Source organism: Lepidochelys kempii, chromosome 1 (genome assembly GCF_965140265.1).
Source record: "Lepidochelys kempii isolate rLepKem1 chromosome 1, rLepKem1.hap2, whole genome shotgun sequence".
NCBI classification, from domain to species: Eukaryota; Metazoa; Chordata; order Testudines; family Cheloniidae; genus Lepidochelys; species Lepidochelys kempii.
Window position 1 is genome coordinate 81,987,418 of NC_133256.1, and position 18,231 is coordinate 82,005,648.

Genomic DNA, 18,231 nt, shown 5'->3' on the forward strand with positions numbered 1-18,231 from the left:
TCAAGTAGCATTTCTTTAATGAATTATAATTTCAATATAATTCATTCTACTTTCACAATCCTTCCTTTTGGTCAAACTACGCAATGACCAACAATGACTGGGTTCCACATATCAATCGTTCTTTATCTCTTTGTTCATCAGTGATATTTAAAATCATCAAATGAGCACTCTGGTTTGGGGCAGCTATCTGTGTAGCATGCCTGACACAATTTTGGATACAACAGGAAAGTATCTGAAAACATACAAAAATTATTAGGATTCCAAACAGGAGAGTTAGGGCTCCCTGAAACAACCAGTTTCCTATGCCAGAGAAATTGAAAAGATTACTTAGCCACTTCCATAAAGAACTTGGCTCTTCGTGGGGAAGATATGCAATTTGTTCTAAGTGGCTAGCACGATCTATTACCTCATTGGTGTTGTCTGGTATATACACACAGCAGTCTTTTCCAATGAGAGCACAAGACCCTCCTTTTGCTGCCAGCACTATGTCCAATGCCTGATGGTTTTGGAGGGCCATCTGTCGGATTGCCCCTGTTTCTTTGGTCAGGGCTCTTAAACTTTCTCAGGTTTCATTTGCCATTATTTCAACTACTGCTTGTAACCTTAGGAGCCTTTTTGCATGGTGTATTACTCCCCCTAATGGTATTAAGGAACCGCCAATGGCCTCTTCCCAGGTTAAGGGGCTTATGTTATTTACATACCATTGGGCATCTGTTAAGTCCCTTCTTTTTTGCCAGAAATTGCGGAGGCGTTCTCGAGGAAAGGTTCCTAGGACTTGGAATTGTGGGAAGAGTCGGATGGGATAACAGATTCCTGACCAATTAGCTGGTAGTGCGGTATAAGCTCTGGTCCCACACACCCAGTGATGGCCTATTAACGCCAGGATGGGTCGGTTGCACCCATTTGTCATATAGGTGTTTGCAAAGAAGGAGCAGTATCCCCCAAAGGGTACAGGGTAATTCTCCTTATGAGGAGTGGTGTTATTTGCATGACATTGAAAGATTGTATTGTTTTCACTAAGGTTACTGTAGGGGGAACATGAGATTGTTTTCTCTGTTTGATCCCAGGTTGAGAAAAAATTCATATCTCCATACCCGGCCCGCCACTTTTTAGTTTTGTTTGAATAATCCCATACACCATTGGCCACCATAAGCTGAAGGCAACAGCTTTTCCCCAGATCCAGCCCTGTCCCATTACACACCCAACACCAATGACCTTTTCCCTCCACCACACTTATCCATTTAGATGCATTTATTCTCACCACTTCCCAAGTGTCATTGCTGTTCCATATTTTGTTAAACAGACGAAGCCCTCCAGTGAGGTCTGGGGACTTGAGTGGGATAGCCAGGAGAGGAACACCAGTTTGAGAGTGGGCTGGGATGTGGCTGCAGACCCAGCAATTAGAAATATTAAGGGTCTGAGCTATCCACACCTGCTGCTGGATAAAAGAATTGTCATCGTGGTCTCCCCAGACCGTAAGATACCAGCAGCCGAGGAATAGGCAGAGGCGCATGTTGGAGGCAAGGCTCTTCTGGTTCTGACAACCTCAATTGATGGAACCGCAGTCACAGTTTTACGCCCACCAGGCAGTCGCTACTGCTTTTTGTTGTTGTTGTTGTTGTCTGCTTCTGGCAACCCTTACGAGAGCGTAGATTGTAAGGTATTGCAGACGTAGACCCAATCACCTGGCTCGAGGTTGTGGCAAGCGTTGGAGGTGGGTTCCATGGGCCAGGCGGCTCGAACCTGTGAATGGAAGTGACTTACAGCTTGCATTAGTCCCTTGCAATACTAAAGGAGCGCACTGTGAGTCAAGTTCAAATCTGGAACGGGAGTAATGGTAGTCATAGCTCACATAGGGCGTCCCATAACAATTTCAAAGGGACTTAATTTATGCCTTTGGGATGGAGTGGATCTCATGTCCATAAGGGCTAATGGTAAGGCTACTGGCCAGCTTAATCCTGTAGAGTCACAAATTTTAGCAAGCTTATTCTTAAATACACCATTTCGTCTTTCAACTGCACCTGTACTCTGTGGGTGGTAGGGACAGTGCAACAGGTGTTTGATATGCAATATACGGTCCAGGTGTTGAACAAGTTGTCCAGTAAAATGTTACCCCGATCACTGGACAGAGTAGCAGGAATTTCCTTGGCAGGCATAATATGATTTAACAAACATTTGGCAACAGACAGTGAGTCAGCCTTGCGACAAGGAAAGGCTTCAATCCAACCAGAGAATAAACATACCATAACAATATAAATTCGTATTATTGACACTTAGGCATTTGTACAAAATCAAGTTGCCAATGCAAGAACGGTGCTTGAGGCAGACCCCAGAACTCCTGGGCCACTTTTACAGGTTTACCAATATTATGGCTTTGGCAAATGGTACAGGCTGCACAGTGGCGGGCTGCAAAAGAGCTGAAATGGGGGGCCCACCATCCTGTCTTAGTTACAGCCGAGACCATCCCCCCTTTCCAACATGCGAAACACCGTGTAGCAGGGCAGCCAGAGACAGGTAGAGTGAAAAGGGGGCTACAAAGGCGCCAGTAGGTGAGCGCCAAAAAGAATCGGGATGTAGAGAGCAACCTCGGGCAACCCAGGATTCTTTCTCGGTTTCTGGGGCAGAGTCTTGGAGCAGGGTGAGGTCAGTGCGGGACCAGGAGGGTAAGAGGAGAGCAGAGAACAAGGGAATCAGACATTTCGACTAGGCGTGCCGCAGCAGCCACAGCACGCAGGCAGGGGGGTAAGCCTTGGGCAACAGGGTCTAAAGTGGCAGAGAAATAATTCACTAGGTGGTTCTTTTCTCTGTGCATCTGAGTGAGAACTCCAAGTGCACACCTAGATTGTTCGTGGCAGAAATGGGTAAAAGGCTTAGAATAGTCAGGCAGCCCTAAGGCAGGAGCAGAAGCCAAACCCTGTTTGAGGGAAACAAAGACAGAATTGGCCACAGGGGGCCATGGCATGGGGTCAGGCACAGAGAATCGAGTGAGTTCCTAGAGAGATTTTGCAAGGGAGGCATATTGGGGAATCCATTGTCTGCAAAATCCAGCCATGCCTAAAAACTTCCGGACCTGGCGTGGGGAGCGGGGTCGGGGAAAGCTAAGGATAGCTTGGACGTGGGTGGGAAAAAGTGCACGGGAACCCTGGGAGAGGAGAAAACCAAGGTATATGACAGAAGCTTGACAGAGTTGTAGTTTAGAGAGAGAAGCTTTGTGACCCTTATTTGCTAGGGCAGTAAGAAGCACTAAAGAGTCAGTTTCAGAGGCAGACAATGGAGGGGCAGACAATGAAGGGGAACAGAGGAGTAGATCATCTACATATTGGATAGCCGATGAAGTGAGCTGTAGCTCACAAAAGCTTATGCTCAAATAAATTGGTTAGTCTCTAAAGTGCCACAAGTACTCCTTTTCTTTTTGCGAATACAGACTAACACGGCTGTTACTCTGAAACCTGTCATATTGGACTAGTGTGGACCTGGACGGGAAAACAAGGTCAGCAAGGTCTCGGGCTAATACTTGGGAAAAATATGATGGGCTTTCAGTGTACCTCTGGGGCAGTGTGGTCCATGTATACTGTTGCCCCTTGTAAGAAAAGGCAAACAGGAACTGGGAGTCAGGGTGAACCGGGACAGAAAAGAAAGCAGAGCACAAATCAACAACAGTAAAATGAGTTGCATCTGGTGGGATAGAAGCCAGAATCTTTGAGAGAGACAAGTTTTGATTCTGTCCACCTATGATTTGCCTCTTCCCACCACTTCATGAAACAATCAACCTCTCCTTTGCCAATTTAGTTTTAGGTTGGCCGAGTTTGTCTTTTAAGACGTCTACTCGGTCTTTGTCCCAAGATCCTAACAGTGGCCACTGAATTTTGGGATTCTCCTGAGTTAGCCTAGACCATTTTTCCAGAAATTTACAGGAGTCTGGACCCTTCCTAAAATACATAAAATGAGCCAGTGTTCCTTTAGGGAACTGTCCCGACTTAGACGTCTGGTTACCCATACAGAAGGACTTTACACACCAATCACACAAGAAGGAAAGTCGGGTTCGTCAGTGCGATGCCCGGTGCAACACACAAAAGGAGCCCACAGGCTACTGCCTCAATCACCCTTGCTTTCACACCAAGGGTTTTACCCAAGGCGCGGCTGCGATTGTGCAGATTTCACTCACTCAGACCATGGGGACAGGAACCCTTTGGTGAGCCGATCCCTGGATGGAGACGGCGCCCAGACTCAAACACACCACAGGGAGGACAGATAGACACAGAGACAAGACAGTCCTCAGTCTGGACAAAACACAGAAATAATTACCTGACCAGATTCCTGATGTCAGATCCGGGGATTTGCCAATCTCCTAGCTCAGCAGGAGCTCTAAGTTAATTAGTTTGAGGACCCATTGTCTCACACTCCTTAATGTTTCTCTTCCTGGCAACTATATTTCAACAAACCCTTCAAGTAGCATTTCTTTAATGAATTACAATTTCAGTATAATTCATTCTACTTTCACAATAGAGAACCAAAGTCCAGATGTTTCCCCGGTCTTAGCAGCTCAGAGGAGTCCCCTTGATACGGATTTCCTTGTCCTACATAGAGATATCTCCCTTCAGCTGGGAAGGGATAGGAAAGAGAGGGAAGAGTAGGGTCAGAGATGTGTCCTCCAAAAAGCTGGTGTCTAACGGGTTGCTGGCAAAATTTTCCATCAGGTGAAGGTGCATTTTCCTTAGGAATCAAGGCTAGGTCTCCTGCACTTCAAGTCACTTTCCAGGCTTCTAGATCACTGTCTCTCTCAAATACATTGATTACTTTTTCTGAGCCCTGGTTTCTCAGTCTGTTAAAGGAGGATACTAACACTCACTTACCTTTGCCTGTGGATGACTTTAATCCAGTATATTTTCAGATAACACAACTGAAAAAGATCATTGTCCTGTTTTACAGCAAGGGAAATTGAGATACAGAGGTGATGGTCTCTATCCTACAAATGCATAACCCACCATTATAGATGAAGCCCATAGAGCAGTGGTGGGCAACCTGCATCCCGCAGGCTGCACACGGCCTGTCAGGGTAATCCGCTGGCAGGCCACGAAACAGTTTGAACAGCAAACCGTGGTCACTGGGAGCTGCAAGCGGCCGTGCCTGCAGATGGTCAATGTAAACAAACTGTCTTGCGGCCTGCCAGGGGATTACCCTGATGGGCTGCAGGTTGCCCACCACTGTCATAGAGCTAATGCCAGGGATAAGCACTACACCTGGTAGCATCTTCAGACTAGCCCCTGTTTCACTTGGCTGAGAGGCATGAGGTCTACAGGAATAGGCATCAGTATAAGAGGATCCTAGTTCCCTGTTTTATTTACTGAGAATGAGACACACAAACATCATCACAAAAGTTGGAGAAGAACTGAACTTGCTGGCTTCAATGTTTGGTTTCCCTGCCTTGAAGTTTTATTGATTTAAGGCCCTCTCTTGCTCCCATTGAAGTCAATGGTAAAACTCTCCTTCACTTCAAATGGTTCAGGACAAGGCCAAGAATTTGCAGTTTTCTTTTCTTTCAAAGTGTATGTGTATTGGGATGTGGCTGGGTGTATTTGCCTTGCCCTGAAAAGGAAGGAGTTAACCCCACACTCTGGGCAAAGGAAGCCACTTTCCCTCGCCCCTGCTGGGCATGCTCCAACAGTTGCTGCAGTATAAAAGGGAGCAGCTCAGGTCATTCTAGATGGACTGCCGGAGAGGAAGGGCACACCTAACAAGCTCCAGCCTGGGAGCAGCTGGAACCCGAGACCTCAGGAGCCAGAAATGCTGAGACACAGATACCTGTGGAAGTCCAAGAGAGGCTGGAGCCGCCAGAAGCAGTGCAGGTTGAGGAAGCCAGAGGCCCTGAAGATGTCCAAATTGCAGCATTGGAGAAAATGGTAGGAAGTAACCCAGGGGAACTTGACAGTGGACAGTGGACTGCTTATTGAACCGGGACTTGAGTCAGCATGTTTTGGCTGGATCCCTCACTTTCCACTTTCAGGGCCCTGGGATGGGACCCAGGGGGTGGCCCACTTCCCCAACTCCGACCATTAGGCTGCATAGCCCTGCTAAGGAGGGCAACTGTGATAAATGAAAGGGAGGGGATAGTTCCCTTTTATGGACACCCAGCCAGACAGTAGCTATAAAATCCCTCTTAGTAGATATTCTCTAATTGCTCTACCCGTAAAGGGTTAAAAAGTCTCACTGCCGTGCATAGGTAAAAGGAAGTGAGTGGGCACCTGGCCAAGAGAGCCAGTGGGAAGGCTAGAACTTTTAAAAATTGAAACAAGACTCCCCTTTTCTCTGTCTGTGGTTGTTCTTCAGGGAGAGGCTGACAGGACAGAGCTATGCTGTAAGAGCTTGAGCCTGGTATGAAAAAACCGTCAGTATAATACCTAGAAACTACACATTTAAAAACCCCAGATATCTAAGTAGATCAGAAAATGTCTAGGAAGATGCAATTAGGTTTATTCCTTTTATTTCATTATGGCTTGTGGATTCCACTGTGCTAAGCCCAGGTGCTTTTTGTTTTGCTTGTAACCTTTAAGCTGGACCTCAAGAAAGTTATTCTTGATACTTAATCCTTGTAGTGTTTTTTTTTTAAAACTGGCAAATGCCTAATTTCCCAGATGTATTTTCTTTCTTTTTTTAATTAATAAATTTTACCTTTTTTAAGAATAAAATTTTATTTTTGTATCTTAAGAGGTTTGTGCACATGTTGTTTAACTAGCTGGTGGCAACAGCTGATTTCTTTTTTTCTCTCTTTTCTCAGCTCTTCCCCGGAGGGAGTGTGTGAAAGGGCTTGAGGATACTCCACAGGAAGGAATTCCCAAGTGATCCTTCCTGGTCCCTCAAAGGGGTTCTGCACTTGGGTGGTGGCAGCATCTACCAATCCAAGGTCAAAGAAAAGCTGTAACCTTGGGAGTTTAATTCAAGCCTGGAATGGCCAGTATTAATTTTTAGAATCCTTGCGGGCCCCCACCTTCTGCACTCGAAGTGCCAGAGTGGGGAATCAGCCTTGACAGCAACCGTATTGACTCTGGCCACTAGGATGCACAACCATGCTGAGGTCAGGTATATTGACTGTGGCCACTAGGCCACACTGCCTGAGTGAGGCGATTGTATTGACTCTGGTCATTAGACCATATATTGGTGCTGAGGAAGTCAAACATACTGACTGTGGCCACAAGGCCATACAGCCAAAATGAGAGGGCAATTATACTGACTCCGGCTGTTAGGCCATACTGCCCTGACGTCCAAGGCAATGGTATTGACTCTGGCTATTAGACCATACCGCCCAGAAGCTAAAGGCTGGTAGGTGGACTTAACCATGGGGCCATGACACCCTTGCCCCGCCCCAAAGCGTGACGTAGTGTACTTGCTCCATGACATGGATTCACAAGTTCTGAATATTAACTCAGCCATGAGGCTTAACAGTCTATTGATTAGGATCATCTATTAAGCAGAAAAAGATTTGGAACATTTTGAAATACTGTGCAGGTTCTGCCCCCGAATGAAATGAACTCTTGTGCAGATAGTCTGTCCAAAGCCAGCACATCAGTCTCATCTCATTTATGCCCTCAGCATAGGGCTTCAATGAGACTTAGGCAGAGCATAGGCTTTGCACTTGCACTTTGTCCAGGGTAGAGAATTTCATTCTCTGTGAGTAAGAAAATTAGTGTCATTACCAACAGTATTAAAAGAGTGTTTCAAGTGCTTTTCTTCTCCACAAGACAAAGAGAACCTCAGTGCAGTATTTGCAGCATGTGAGATATGGGTTTCCCAAGGCCTGAAAGTGACATTTGTGCAACTGATTATTCATAACTACAGCTTAAAACCCAGTGTAAACTCTTCCCAGTTGCCCTCTGAGCTGTGTCCCTTCTAGGTTTGCTGAGATGGAAATTCACCTTTTCCAAAATACCTGTAAAACCAAAGGTGCTTGATTATAACAGATAATTCAGCAAAGAAGCTATGACTGCAGCCTACACTGTGAGCTGGGTGTGTGATTCCCAGCTCATGCTAATATACTCACAGTAGTTCTCATCAAGCTAGCATGGCTACAAATAGTAGTGTAGCTGCACTAGCATGTAGGGTGACCAGACAGCAAGTGTGAAAAATCAGGACAGGGGGTTGGGGGGTAATAGGGACCTATTTAAGAAAAAGACCCAAAAATCAGGACTGTCCCTATAAAATGGGGACATCTGCTCACCCTAGTAGCATGGCTTAGCCATGCTGAGTACAAACCCACCTGAAACTGCTGGGCAGTACCTGGCACAACTGAACTCTACTGCCTGCGCTACTGAAGTTACACTGCTAATCATACTTCCGCTAGTTCTCACCAAGCTAGCATGCTGATGGCAAGCGTGCTGATTAAGTGTCGCCTTAGTGCTGATAAACCCTCAACGCTGAGTTGTAAAATTCGGAGTGCAGGCCTGACGGTCGTGAAGCCACGGGATTCCACATTCTTAGGGTTACTGAAAGTGGCGATACCGGGATTCTTCAAGTCTAAACTTGCGGAGTTTGGTTTGCTAGGAGGATCATTAGCGTCAAACAATGATACGCATTGTTGAGGAGTGCCCACTAACCAAACACAGTGGTGGGCTCAGAGAGCTCCACTTGGCTACTGAGAACGCGATTGCTTGGCTCAGCGAATAGGCTAACACTAAATAAATCAAGCTCGCCAAATATGTGTAAATGAGCTGGGAATCACACCCCAACTCATAGTGTATAGCCTATAAGAGCATTCCTGGACACAGATTCTTTTTTAAAGAATCCTAAAAATTATTTTTAGAAATATGATTTGAAAAAATATTTCTTCCTTAAATACAAAGGTGATGTACAATACAAAAGAGCCTTCCTGCTAAAAGATTCAAGGAAGAATAAGCACCTGTAAACAAATAACTAGTTATTTTAACAGTTTTTGATGGGCTGGAATTTGTATTACTGAATTTCACCCGCTTTAGTAATGTAAAATGACTTTCAAAAAATTATTTGCCTTGGGTGTCAATAAATTATTAAATAAATATTGTTTGATCAGCTTCTGGAGATGGTTGGTTGATTTTTGAGGGTACTGATGATTTTTGAATGCTTGGGCTTAGCAGTACAGAGAATATAACAAAAGTATATTTCGTTCCCTCTTCCACATTTCTTTACATATCAATAGTCCCTTTTATAAGCCTCATTTCTGAAACAACACTTAAAAACAACACAATACTAGATGTCCTCTTATTTACTTTGTATTCTGCTTCTTAATTAATGTTCCCTCTCCTTTCAAACATTTCAAGAGCCAATAGTTTTGTATGAATTGAGCAGTTTGAAGCCTTAGTAATAACAGTTCTTATGCACACAACATTTTTAAAGCACACAAAAGAGTATTTTTTTTTCCTTAGTACTATTAACTAACTATAAGTTGGGTAGAAAATGCTGGACCACCCTATTTATCTGTGCAGCAAGCATTTTCTCCCAACATTAAGGCCTTAATTCTGCAAGCACTTTTATGCATGAGTTTAAGCATATGATTAGTCTTATAGAAATCAATGGGATTACTCATATGCTTAAAATTAATCATTTACATATGTGCTTGCAGGATTAGGGCCCACTTCTCTGCAAAATATAACAGCAGAGGGCTGGATTATGAAATCCTTACTCACATGAGTGAGCCAGTACTCACACACATAATTCCGTTAACTTCAATGGGACAGGATGTCTAAGTGCTCACCAGTATGAGCAAGGGGTTCCTCTCCCTGAGAAAATCGCTCATAGAAGACATACAGGATATCAGAAAGGAAACTTTAACAAACAAAAATGCCCCAACATATCCTCAATGACCCAAAGCAGGAAGTTAGTGTTAAATGACAAATTCAAGTGCTCTTACTAGGTATCTCTCTATCCCTTCTTTCTACTACTCCACAACAACAAAACAGAACTGTGCTTAATGTTGTCCAGCTGCCACAAAAACAAAAGGCTTTGGTTTGGGAAACGGGAAGAAGATAACACAGCGTACATTGCAGGGGAGGGAGTTCTCTCAGCAGGAGTGAACTCTGAATTTTTGAGAGCAATTACATTGTTCAGAAAGAGACAACAGGAAGTAGGAACAGACTGTCTCCCTCCCCAACACAAACACATAGAGACTTAACCTACCGCTGAACTTTTGCCCTTGAGTGACCAGTGCCATTAGGATACAGGTCAAAAGGTTGTAGGGTGACAGAAAATGGCACTTTATTGAATGAAAGAGAAGATGAAAAATTCCTTTGTTTGCTTAACTCTGTGAGGTTTGTATAGCCACTGTGATCCCATAATGGAGTCCACACTGAAAAAGTAACTTGATTTATTACATGCAGAGAAAGGCAGTGGGGATTTCACTAAAGGGAAAAACTAAGGATAAAAGTCAAAGGATAAAAAAAATGTAACTTTAATCAATAGAAGCACTTTGTGATATATAAGAGGCTGAGAAGGAGCTCTCTTTCATTAGGGGAAGTCATTAGGGGCACCAATGAGGCATTCTCAAAAATATATTCTTCCTATTTAGGGTAGAAAAAACTATACATATAAATGTGCATTTGGCTGAAAAGTCCTGTTATTGCAGAGAAGTTTGAGAAAGAAGTTCTAATGCTCAAAACTGTAGTCCTTTATTTATGTACATGCAATTGCAAAATGCTTTCACTTCTAAAGGAGAAACAAGCCTCTCTGGAAGGATATGAGGAAGAAAAATCCTGCATGGTAGACCCTTGGTTGAAACCGGAGACTTCCACTGAGTTTAGCTAAATCTAACCTTAAATTGTTACACATTTGCTATATTTAATATGTTTAAACAAAAATCAAAGTAAAGATGTAATGGGCCCAAATCAGATATACTGAAGGGAGGTGCCAGTCCTTTAAATGTCAGTGGAACGGCAAATGCTCACCCCAGTTCTGAATTTGGTCTGTAGTGTTGTAATGGCTGATGCTCTGATTTTACACGAGTAAACAGAAGTCAGTGGAGCTACCTTAGTGTAAATCTAGAGTGAGATCAGAATCTGTCCCAGAAATTCCATCATTCATTAAAGTACCTGGAAGTTATCAGCACCATTTAGATAAAAGAAAAATGAAAGATAGAGTTTTACCCTCTTTAAGGCTACATAATTTGGCTTTCGTGGCAGTAAGGGGCAGATTCTGCCACTCTTACTGATGCTGAGCACTACCTTACTCAATGTATAGTCCCACTGAAATAAATGGTACTGCCTGAGGAGTAAGGTACTATCTTTCTGTATGGGTTCCACAGGGTTCTATCCTTGGTCCCCTTCTCCTCTCCCTCTGCACCTTATGCTGGGCCATCATATCCACAAATGTGAATTCAACTATCATCTCCATGTGGATGACTCACAGATCTAATTCTGTTCTCCAGATCTGTCTCCTACTGTCCAAACTAAAATCTCAGCCTATCTCGCTGACTTCCCCTCATGGATGGCTAGCTTTTAGATCCAGCTCAACATCGCTAAAAGAGAGCTCCTAATCTTCTCCCCCAGTCCCTTCCCGCTCCCTTTTTTCTCGATCACTATGGACAATACCACCACCCTGCCTGTCAGTCAGGCTCATAACCTGGTCATCATCTTTTACTTGGATCTCTCTCTCTAGGTCTTTGCACCCAGGTTATGTCTATATCTGGTCAATTCTTTCTGTGTAACATCTCTCTGATACAACCTTTCTCGTCTAGGCTGTCATCATCTTATGTCTCGATTACGAAAACACCTTTTTTTTTTTTTTTTTTTTTTTTTAACCTTTACAAATTTTGCCCCGCTCGGAGCCATTCAGAATGTTGCTGCAAAGATCGTTCTCCTAGCCCATCACATTGACCAGGGAACCCCTTTCTTTACATCCCTTCACTGGCTCTCCCTTCTCTGTCTTATCAAACTTAAATTACTTGTCTTCACGTCCTACTTCACTTCCCGGGACCTATCCCTGTCCGAACTGTTGTCTCTCATTCACTATCAAGATGTCAGCTCCCACCTCTGATTGCCTCACGATGCCAATCTCTTGTTTTTTCCTGGGCTGCCTTTCACACTTGGGAGGAGCTGTTCACAAGCATTCACACAGCTACCTCATTATCTTCCTTCAAAATGTGTCTTAAAACTCTCCTTTTTCATGATGCCTACAAACAACTGACCACACGTAGGCAAATGCCATTCAGACACTGCTGACTGTTGCGGTGCCCAGTATTGTCTCATTGTCTACTTGTACTGCCCCATGCGTCTGTCTCTATCCATCTGTTGTCACTTGTACTATATTTAGATTGTAAATTCTTTGGGGCAGGGACCATCTTTTTGTTCTGTATTTGTATACTGCCTTGCACAGTGGGTTCCTGGCCCAGGATGTGGGCTACTAGGAGCTACAGTAATACAAATAAATAATAATGATTCTCTCAGTTACGCCAAGATAAATCCAGAGCAATTCCACTGACTTCAATGGAAGTACCCCAAATTTATGCTGGTGTAAAGGAAGCAGAATTTTTCTTTAACATTATTGTAGTGCATTGTTTTCTGCATTAATTTCTCATGGAAACTCACACATTTAAAGTGTTATAGAAATAAATATTTGAGGAACATTTTAAACAATTCTTCATCACATCTAGACTTTGCAGAATTCAATTTTTATTCTTTATAATTTTGATAGATAATATCACGGTTTATGTTTAAGCATATTTTTTATTTTTAATCAATGTGCATTTTCAGTTGCTCAAAACTATGAGTTTTAGCTTTTTAAATTTTTTTTATCAATTTAAATTCTCAGTTGAGCCAGATTATGGGGGCACAGACAATAGTGGAGGTCTGATAATTATTTAATGACAGTAGAAGTTGAGATTCAAAGAGCTAAGGCATTATAACTTTAAAACACAAATTGTCAAATCACATGTCAAAATATATAAAGCAAATATCCTTAAATCAAACTCTTATAAGTTCCTAAGTAGCATTTTTCTTACTTTGCCAGTCTGTACATTTCTATTTTTATCAAGGGAAATATTCTTTCATCTGTGTGTGTATAGTGAAATCGACATTTACTGACACTTACCAATAAAAATTTAATCCTTCCAGGCTTAATCATATCATATATTTATAGACTTTTAGAGTGCAGATTGTCATGTAAATGGATATCCCTAGACTTTTCAAATCATATATTATTTCCCAATGGAAGGAACCATCACAGTAATTATAGCATTATGTTTCATTTATATAGTATTTTACATCTTGGAAATGCTTTTAAATTAATCATTGAATCAGCTTGCCATGTAAACCTGTATTTAAAAAACTGTCTCTGAATTCAGGCCAAATTCTGCTCTCTGTCAACCACGAATGTCAATGGGGTTGAACAGATACAACCAAAAGCAGATTTTGCCCCAGTGATTCCTAAAACTTTTAAAACCATTTAAGTAATAGCGGTCCTTCCTGCACAGACCTGAGGTCAGGTTGTATCTTTCACCAACCCCCAGCGTTCAAAAATTGTGAGTCAGGCCTGCAAAATCATAAGATAGACTTTAAAATTGAGATTTATAAAAAGTAAATACATGTTTTCTTTTCATGTGGCTTTTGGTTTCTGAGCTTTTAGAGTGCACTTTTCAAATCTCATTTCAAACTCTTCTGCACACCATGAAGACCAGTAACTTACTTAAAAAAAAACAACAACAACCCTGATATTCTCACTTTATCACAGGATTCCAGGAACTGGAGCTTTAAGAAAAACACATGGGTATTAGGAAAATGCCCTCAGCCTATGAACTACAAGTCTGCCTGAAACTGTATTATTAAAATGATTATATGTAACTGTTTAAAAATGCACTCTTTTATCTGCATGAAATTCTTGTCATTTTGAGATTCATTCTCTTCCCTCCCATCCCCAAACATATTTAGATATATTGTAGGCTAATGGCCTACACACAATTTCTCTTTGAAAGCAATGAATGCTGTTTTTAAAATGATCTGATTATGAAAATAGTTTGAGAGGGAGATGAATTTTATACTTTATAAAGTAAATTTGCTCCTCATTCAAGACCCTGTGTGCCAAGTTTCAGCTCTTCAGTAAATTTTTACAGTCAAGATATAAACACTTCTGACTACTGTTTTAATACATTTAGGCAACTGGGCTAACCTGTATTGTTACCAAAATGGCAGAAGAAAGCCCCAGCAACCTGTTCTATGACTGATGGGGAACCAGTGACATTAAATACATATTATTATTATTATTTATTATTTATTAATTTATTAGCATTGTCTCTGTTCAGCAGGTGTTAATGTGTACCCTGAAAAAGGGAAGAGAAGATGGTAACAAAGGCTAGAAGTTTTTGTGGGTGGGTTAATGATTAGGCTTCAGTAAATTGCCAGAGATGGTAAGTAGCTTGTTGAAGGCTCTTTTCAAAGCAGTGCAGCAGAGATAATTTTAGAAGTGGGAATATTGCATATTGTGCACCGTATATCAGCATTGTATCAGGCCATGCCCCATGGGAGGATCACAAAGAGACACTACATTTCATCATCTTCACTTACTCTTCAGGGATCAGGTCATGGGGAAATTACTATAATCTAACCTCCCCCCAACTCCCCGCTTAGCAATACAATAACATCTGCTAAAAGATTGGTACGCTTCAGTCTTTACAAATTAACCAAATTTAGCTTCCTTTATGTAGCTGATTCAGCGTAGGCTGTTCAGAATGTTGAAGATCTGGGGACTATGATCTTATGTTTGCTGCATCCCCCAAACTCCCTTTGAGATCAAGGAGAGCTTTGGGAGTGCAAAGAATGGGCTTTTGAACATGACTGATGGGCTCATATCTGATGTCAATGTTTTGCATGAGACAAAATCCATTTATAGGCAAGCAGTGAGGCATTGCAAAAGGCACAGAGTGCTATCTAATGCTAGAAGAGCACTCAGTGTTGAATTTGGGACAATGCAAAAAAACCTAAAAATACCATTCTGATAAATATGATAAAAGCACGTTAATAACTTTTCAGATATCTGCAAATGAGAGAGAATGGTAGCTCATTCACCATGTGCAATCAATCCATGGCTTCTATGCAACAACTCTCAGCCAGTTATGGTTATGATGTAGACAGCCGCTCGTGGGAATGAACTGAGTTCATTGCCTCACTTTGCACAAGTCACAGAACAGCTGCCAGATATGAATGACTTTCAGTAACTATTGATCTGGGATCGATTCAAATTAGTGGCCTAGAAGGGAAGGACTGCATATTGCACTACAGATTTCCCATTCCATTCAGTTTTCTGCAGTGAGAGGTGTGACTGTGTCTGCCAGATCTGAGTTTGGTTTGCCATGTCTGAAATAATTTGAATGCCTATGCTCATGAGCTCCCTGAGCCTACAGGAAGTGGTTCGTGTATCCTTTGCTGCCTGTCGCACTATTTCCTTCTTGGAAGTACTGACGCTGATATTTCATTGTTGCGATTGGTAGTGAAGAGTTTATAAAATTCGATAACTGCAATTTTATTTCCTGCACATTCTCGTAAGAATTATTGTACAACTCCAGCTGTTAGGCGGATGGATGACTTTTAGGTCTCTGGAGTAAAATTCAAAAGTTTTGGATTCAGCTCCTCACTCTGCCATAGACTTCTTTATGCCTTAGTGCCCCATCTGTAAAATGGTAATGACAAAGTTTCCCTACTCCACGGGTGGTTTGAGACTAAATCTGGAGATGATCTGAGCATCTTTCTGCTTATATATGGAGGAACAAGGGTGACCTAGTATAGGTCCTTTCCAGAAGTACCAATTCTATAAGCAATTCTCAGTGGAACTTTTGCCTGAGTCAAGAGTTCAGGATTAAGGTTTCTGATTTCACGGTATCTAAAGATGTCATAAACATCCTGTATTTTCATAGATTTTGGCTTTGGACATAACCCCTCCCCCCCCCAAACACTAAAGAAAATGGATCAGTTGAAACTGTTCACAGCAACAGGTTTTTTTCTTTCCATTAGGATTACAAAATCAATTCATTTAGCATTAGTAAGAACTGCAGAGATTTTGCTGACAGAATTAATTATTTTGAATGATTAGTTTGTTGTTTTCCTTTCAGGGGCCAAGTTCTAAGGAGGAAGTACTTTGCCTTTCAATTAAAAATATCTGAACAATTCTGTGGAGTCTTGATCTCAGAAACCAAAACAAGTCTTCAACTGTAGATAAATGAAGATTGGTTGATTCTGAGCTGTAGAAAGCCAGAGGAAGCCCTCTGCTCTGACCCCATGCCCTCCAGCATCACAGGTGGTGCATAAGCACAAAGACAAGTTGGATGTAGATGCTGCTGTGGGCACTTTACACAGGCCTGATTGTAAATTTGTCCATTTATGAGTGTCCTGCGGGTGTTCCCACCAACTTAGCAGACAAAGCATGGGCTGGAGTGAACAAAGTATATCCATAAAAGCTCCCTGATTGCCACTATTAATAAAATTGAGGCCATAAACAAACTTATTGTGTGCTATTTCCTAAGTTTGGTGGGGTTTTGTTTTTTTACCTTTTTTGAACTGTAGGAGGTGTGTGTGTGGAGACAGACAGAATAGGTGGAGAAGGTGTATACACTCTGTGAATAATGATCCACTGCATTTTTATTTTCCAAACTCAGAGAAATAAGATGAGCGCTTTCAGATACAACCCAGCATGTTTCAAGATGCTCCGATGTGTTCGGAGGTTCCCTGGAAATGTACCTGGTTTTACTTCCCCTTCATCTTTTCCAAGGACAAGGGCATCAGAATCTTGTTCTTGAGGCCATCCCTCTAAAAAGCAAGCAAACAAATAAATAAATATAGTTTACCACAGATGGTCCAAAATCACAACAGCTTTACCCAGTGGACTAGAGTTTTTGTGATCAATACTGTCGAATGCTGTAGTATTTTTAAAAATAAAATTCTTCAGAATGCTGGTCTCCATTGTGGTCTACATATCTGTGCATGAAGAGACCATCCTTGTGCAGGTCTGCCCCTGCTGTGTAGTTGGGGTAAAGCCACCTTCATAGCAGAGTCCCCTATCCCAGGCACCATGTGGGCTCTTTGTGTGCTGTGGGAGCTTTACAAAGCAGTGGATATTCAGTGGGCTGGCTGGGGGAGGAGTGGGCAGACAGGCAGCTGGGGTGGGAAGGATGGGCTAGTGCATAAGGCACTAAACTGGGGCACAAGTAATATGTGTTCATTTCCTGGATGAGCCACAAACTTCCTGTGAGAACTTGGACAAGTCTCTTAATTTACCTTGTACTGCAGTCAGGGCTGAGTAGTCAGGGGGAAGGGAGGGGCAGTTTGCTTTGACCTCCCATGTTAGGGGGCCCCCACACCAAGAGGTCTTGGGGGTAGCTGTGTTCAGTCTCTGTCAGTGTAGTTCCAACTGAGCTGTATTACCAAGGGCCAGAACATGAAGATAATGCTTGTGCCTTAGCTTCCTGTATTGCTCTCAAGATCCTTTTACGGATAATTGTTCTTTAGGAGGTAAGTAAAACTTTTTGTGTACCATAGAAAACCGGATAAACAGTATGACACTTAATCTACTCCCTGGGAACCAACCACCAAAGATATCTGAAATGGTCTTGTGGACGTTTTTTTTTTTTTGCTTTGCTTCAATTAGTGCCAGGCAACTTCTGGCTAGAAACTGGACCCCTGGCTTGGCTAGAATTTATGGTCTGGAAACATGTCACTAGAAAGGGTTATTCCCATGTTCTGTACCTCAAAAACACAGTCACATGATCATGCCCTATAGTACAGTAATGCTGACAGAAACTAGAGAAGTAGCCGGGAGAAACATTCCCTCATTATGTTTCTTTTGGATTTCATTTATTTAGAAGCATCCATAGACAAAGCTAGTGTTGTTGTTTTAGTTGCAGTATGTGTTTAAACTTATTCTCAGGCTCCTTCTGCACACTCTGGTTAGAAAATCCCCTTCCCCCATCCTTCCCCATCCCTCTGTACACACTCCCTCTCTCTGCCAGCTGCACAAACAATGGATCACATTCATTCATAATGTAACTTGGCTGATATCAATTAGCTATCAACAGGGATGAATTTGGCCCATATTTGGTTTGCTATTTTACTCAAGCAAAATACGTCATCATCATCATTATCAGAAGATTGCATCAGTGAGGATGCAAGTGGTAACTTGATGCATAATTTGCTTGATGCATAATTTGCCAATGTGAGGGGTCATGTTTTTATTTTGCTTTTATATTGCATCAGAGGAGTTTGCCTTTACTATGCATGTCCACCCTTTTTA

At 42.3% G+C, this 18,231-nt stretch overlaps 1 protein-coding gene across 1 annotated transcript; it reads right to left on the reverse strand.

Annotated features, from left to right (window-relative positions):
- Nucleotides 1-445: 445 nt before the first annotated feature.
- Nucleotides 446-16,705, reverse strand: LOC140904551 (uncharacterized). The gene is made up of 2 exons (XM_073326994.1): nt 16,683-16,705; nt 446-1,743 (listed from the first exon to the last, which is right to left on the reverse strand). Exon 2 carries the CDS (start codon nt 1,511-1,513, stop codon nt 563-565), a length of 951 nt encoding a protein of 316 aa, XP_073183095.1. The 5' UTR covers nt 1,514-1,743; nt 16,683-16,705; the 3' UTR covers nt 446-562.
- Nucleotides 16,706-18,231: the final 1,526 nt, after the last annotated feature.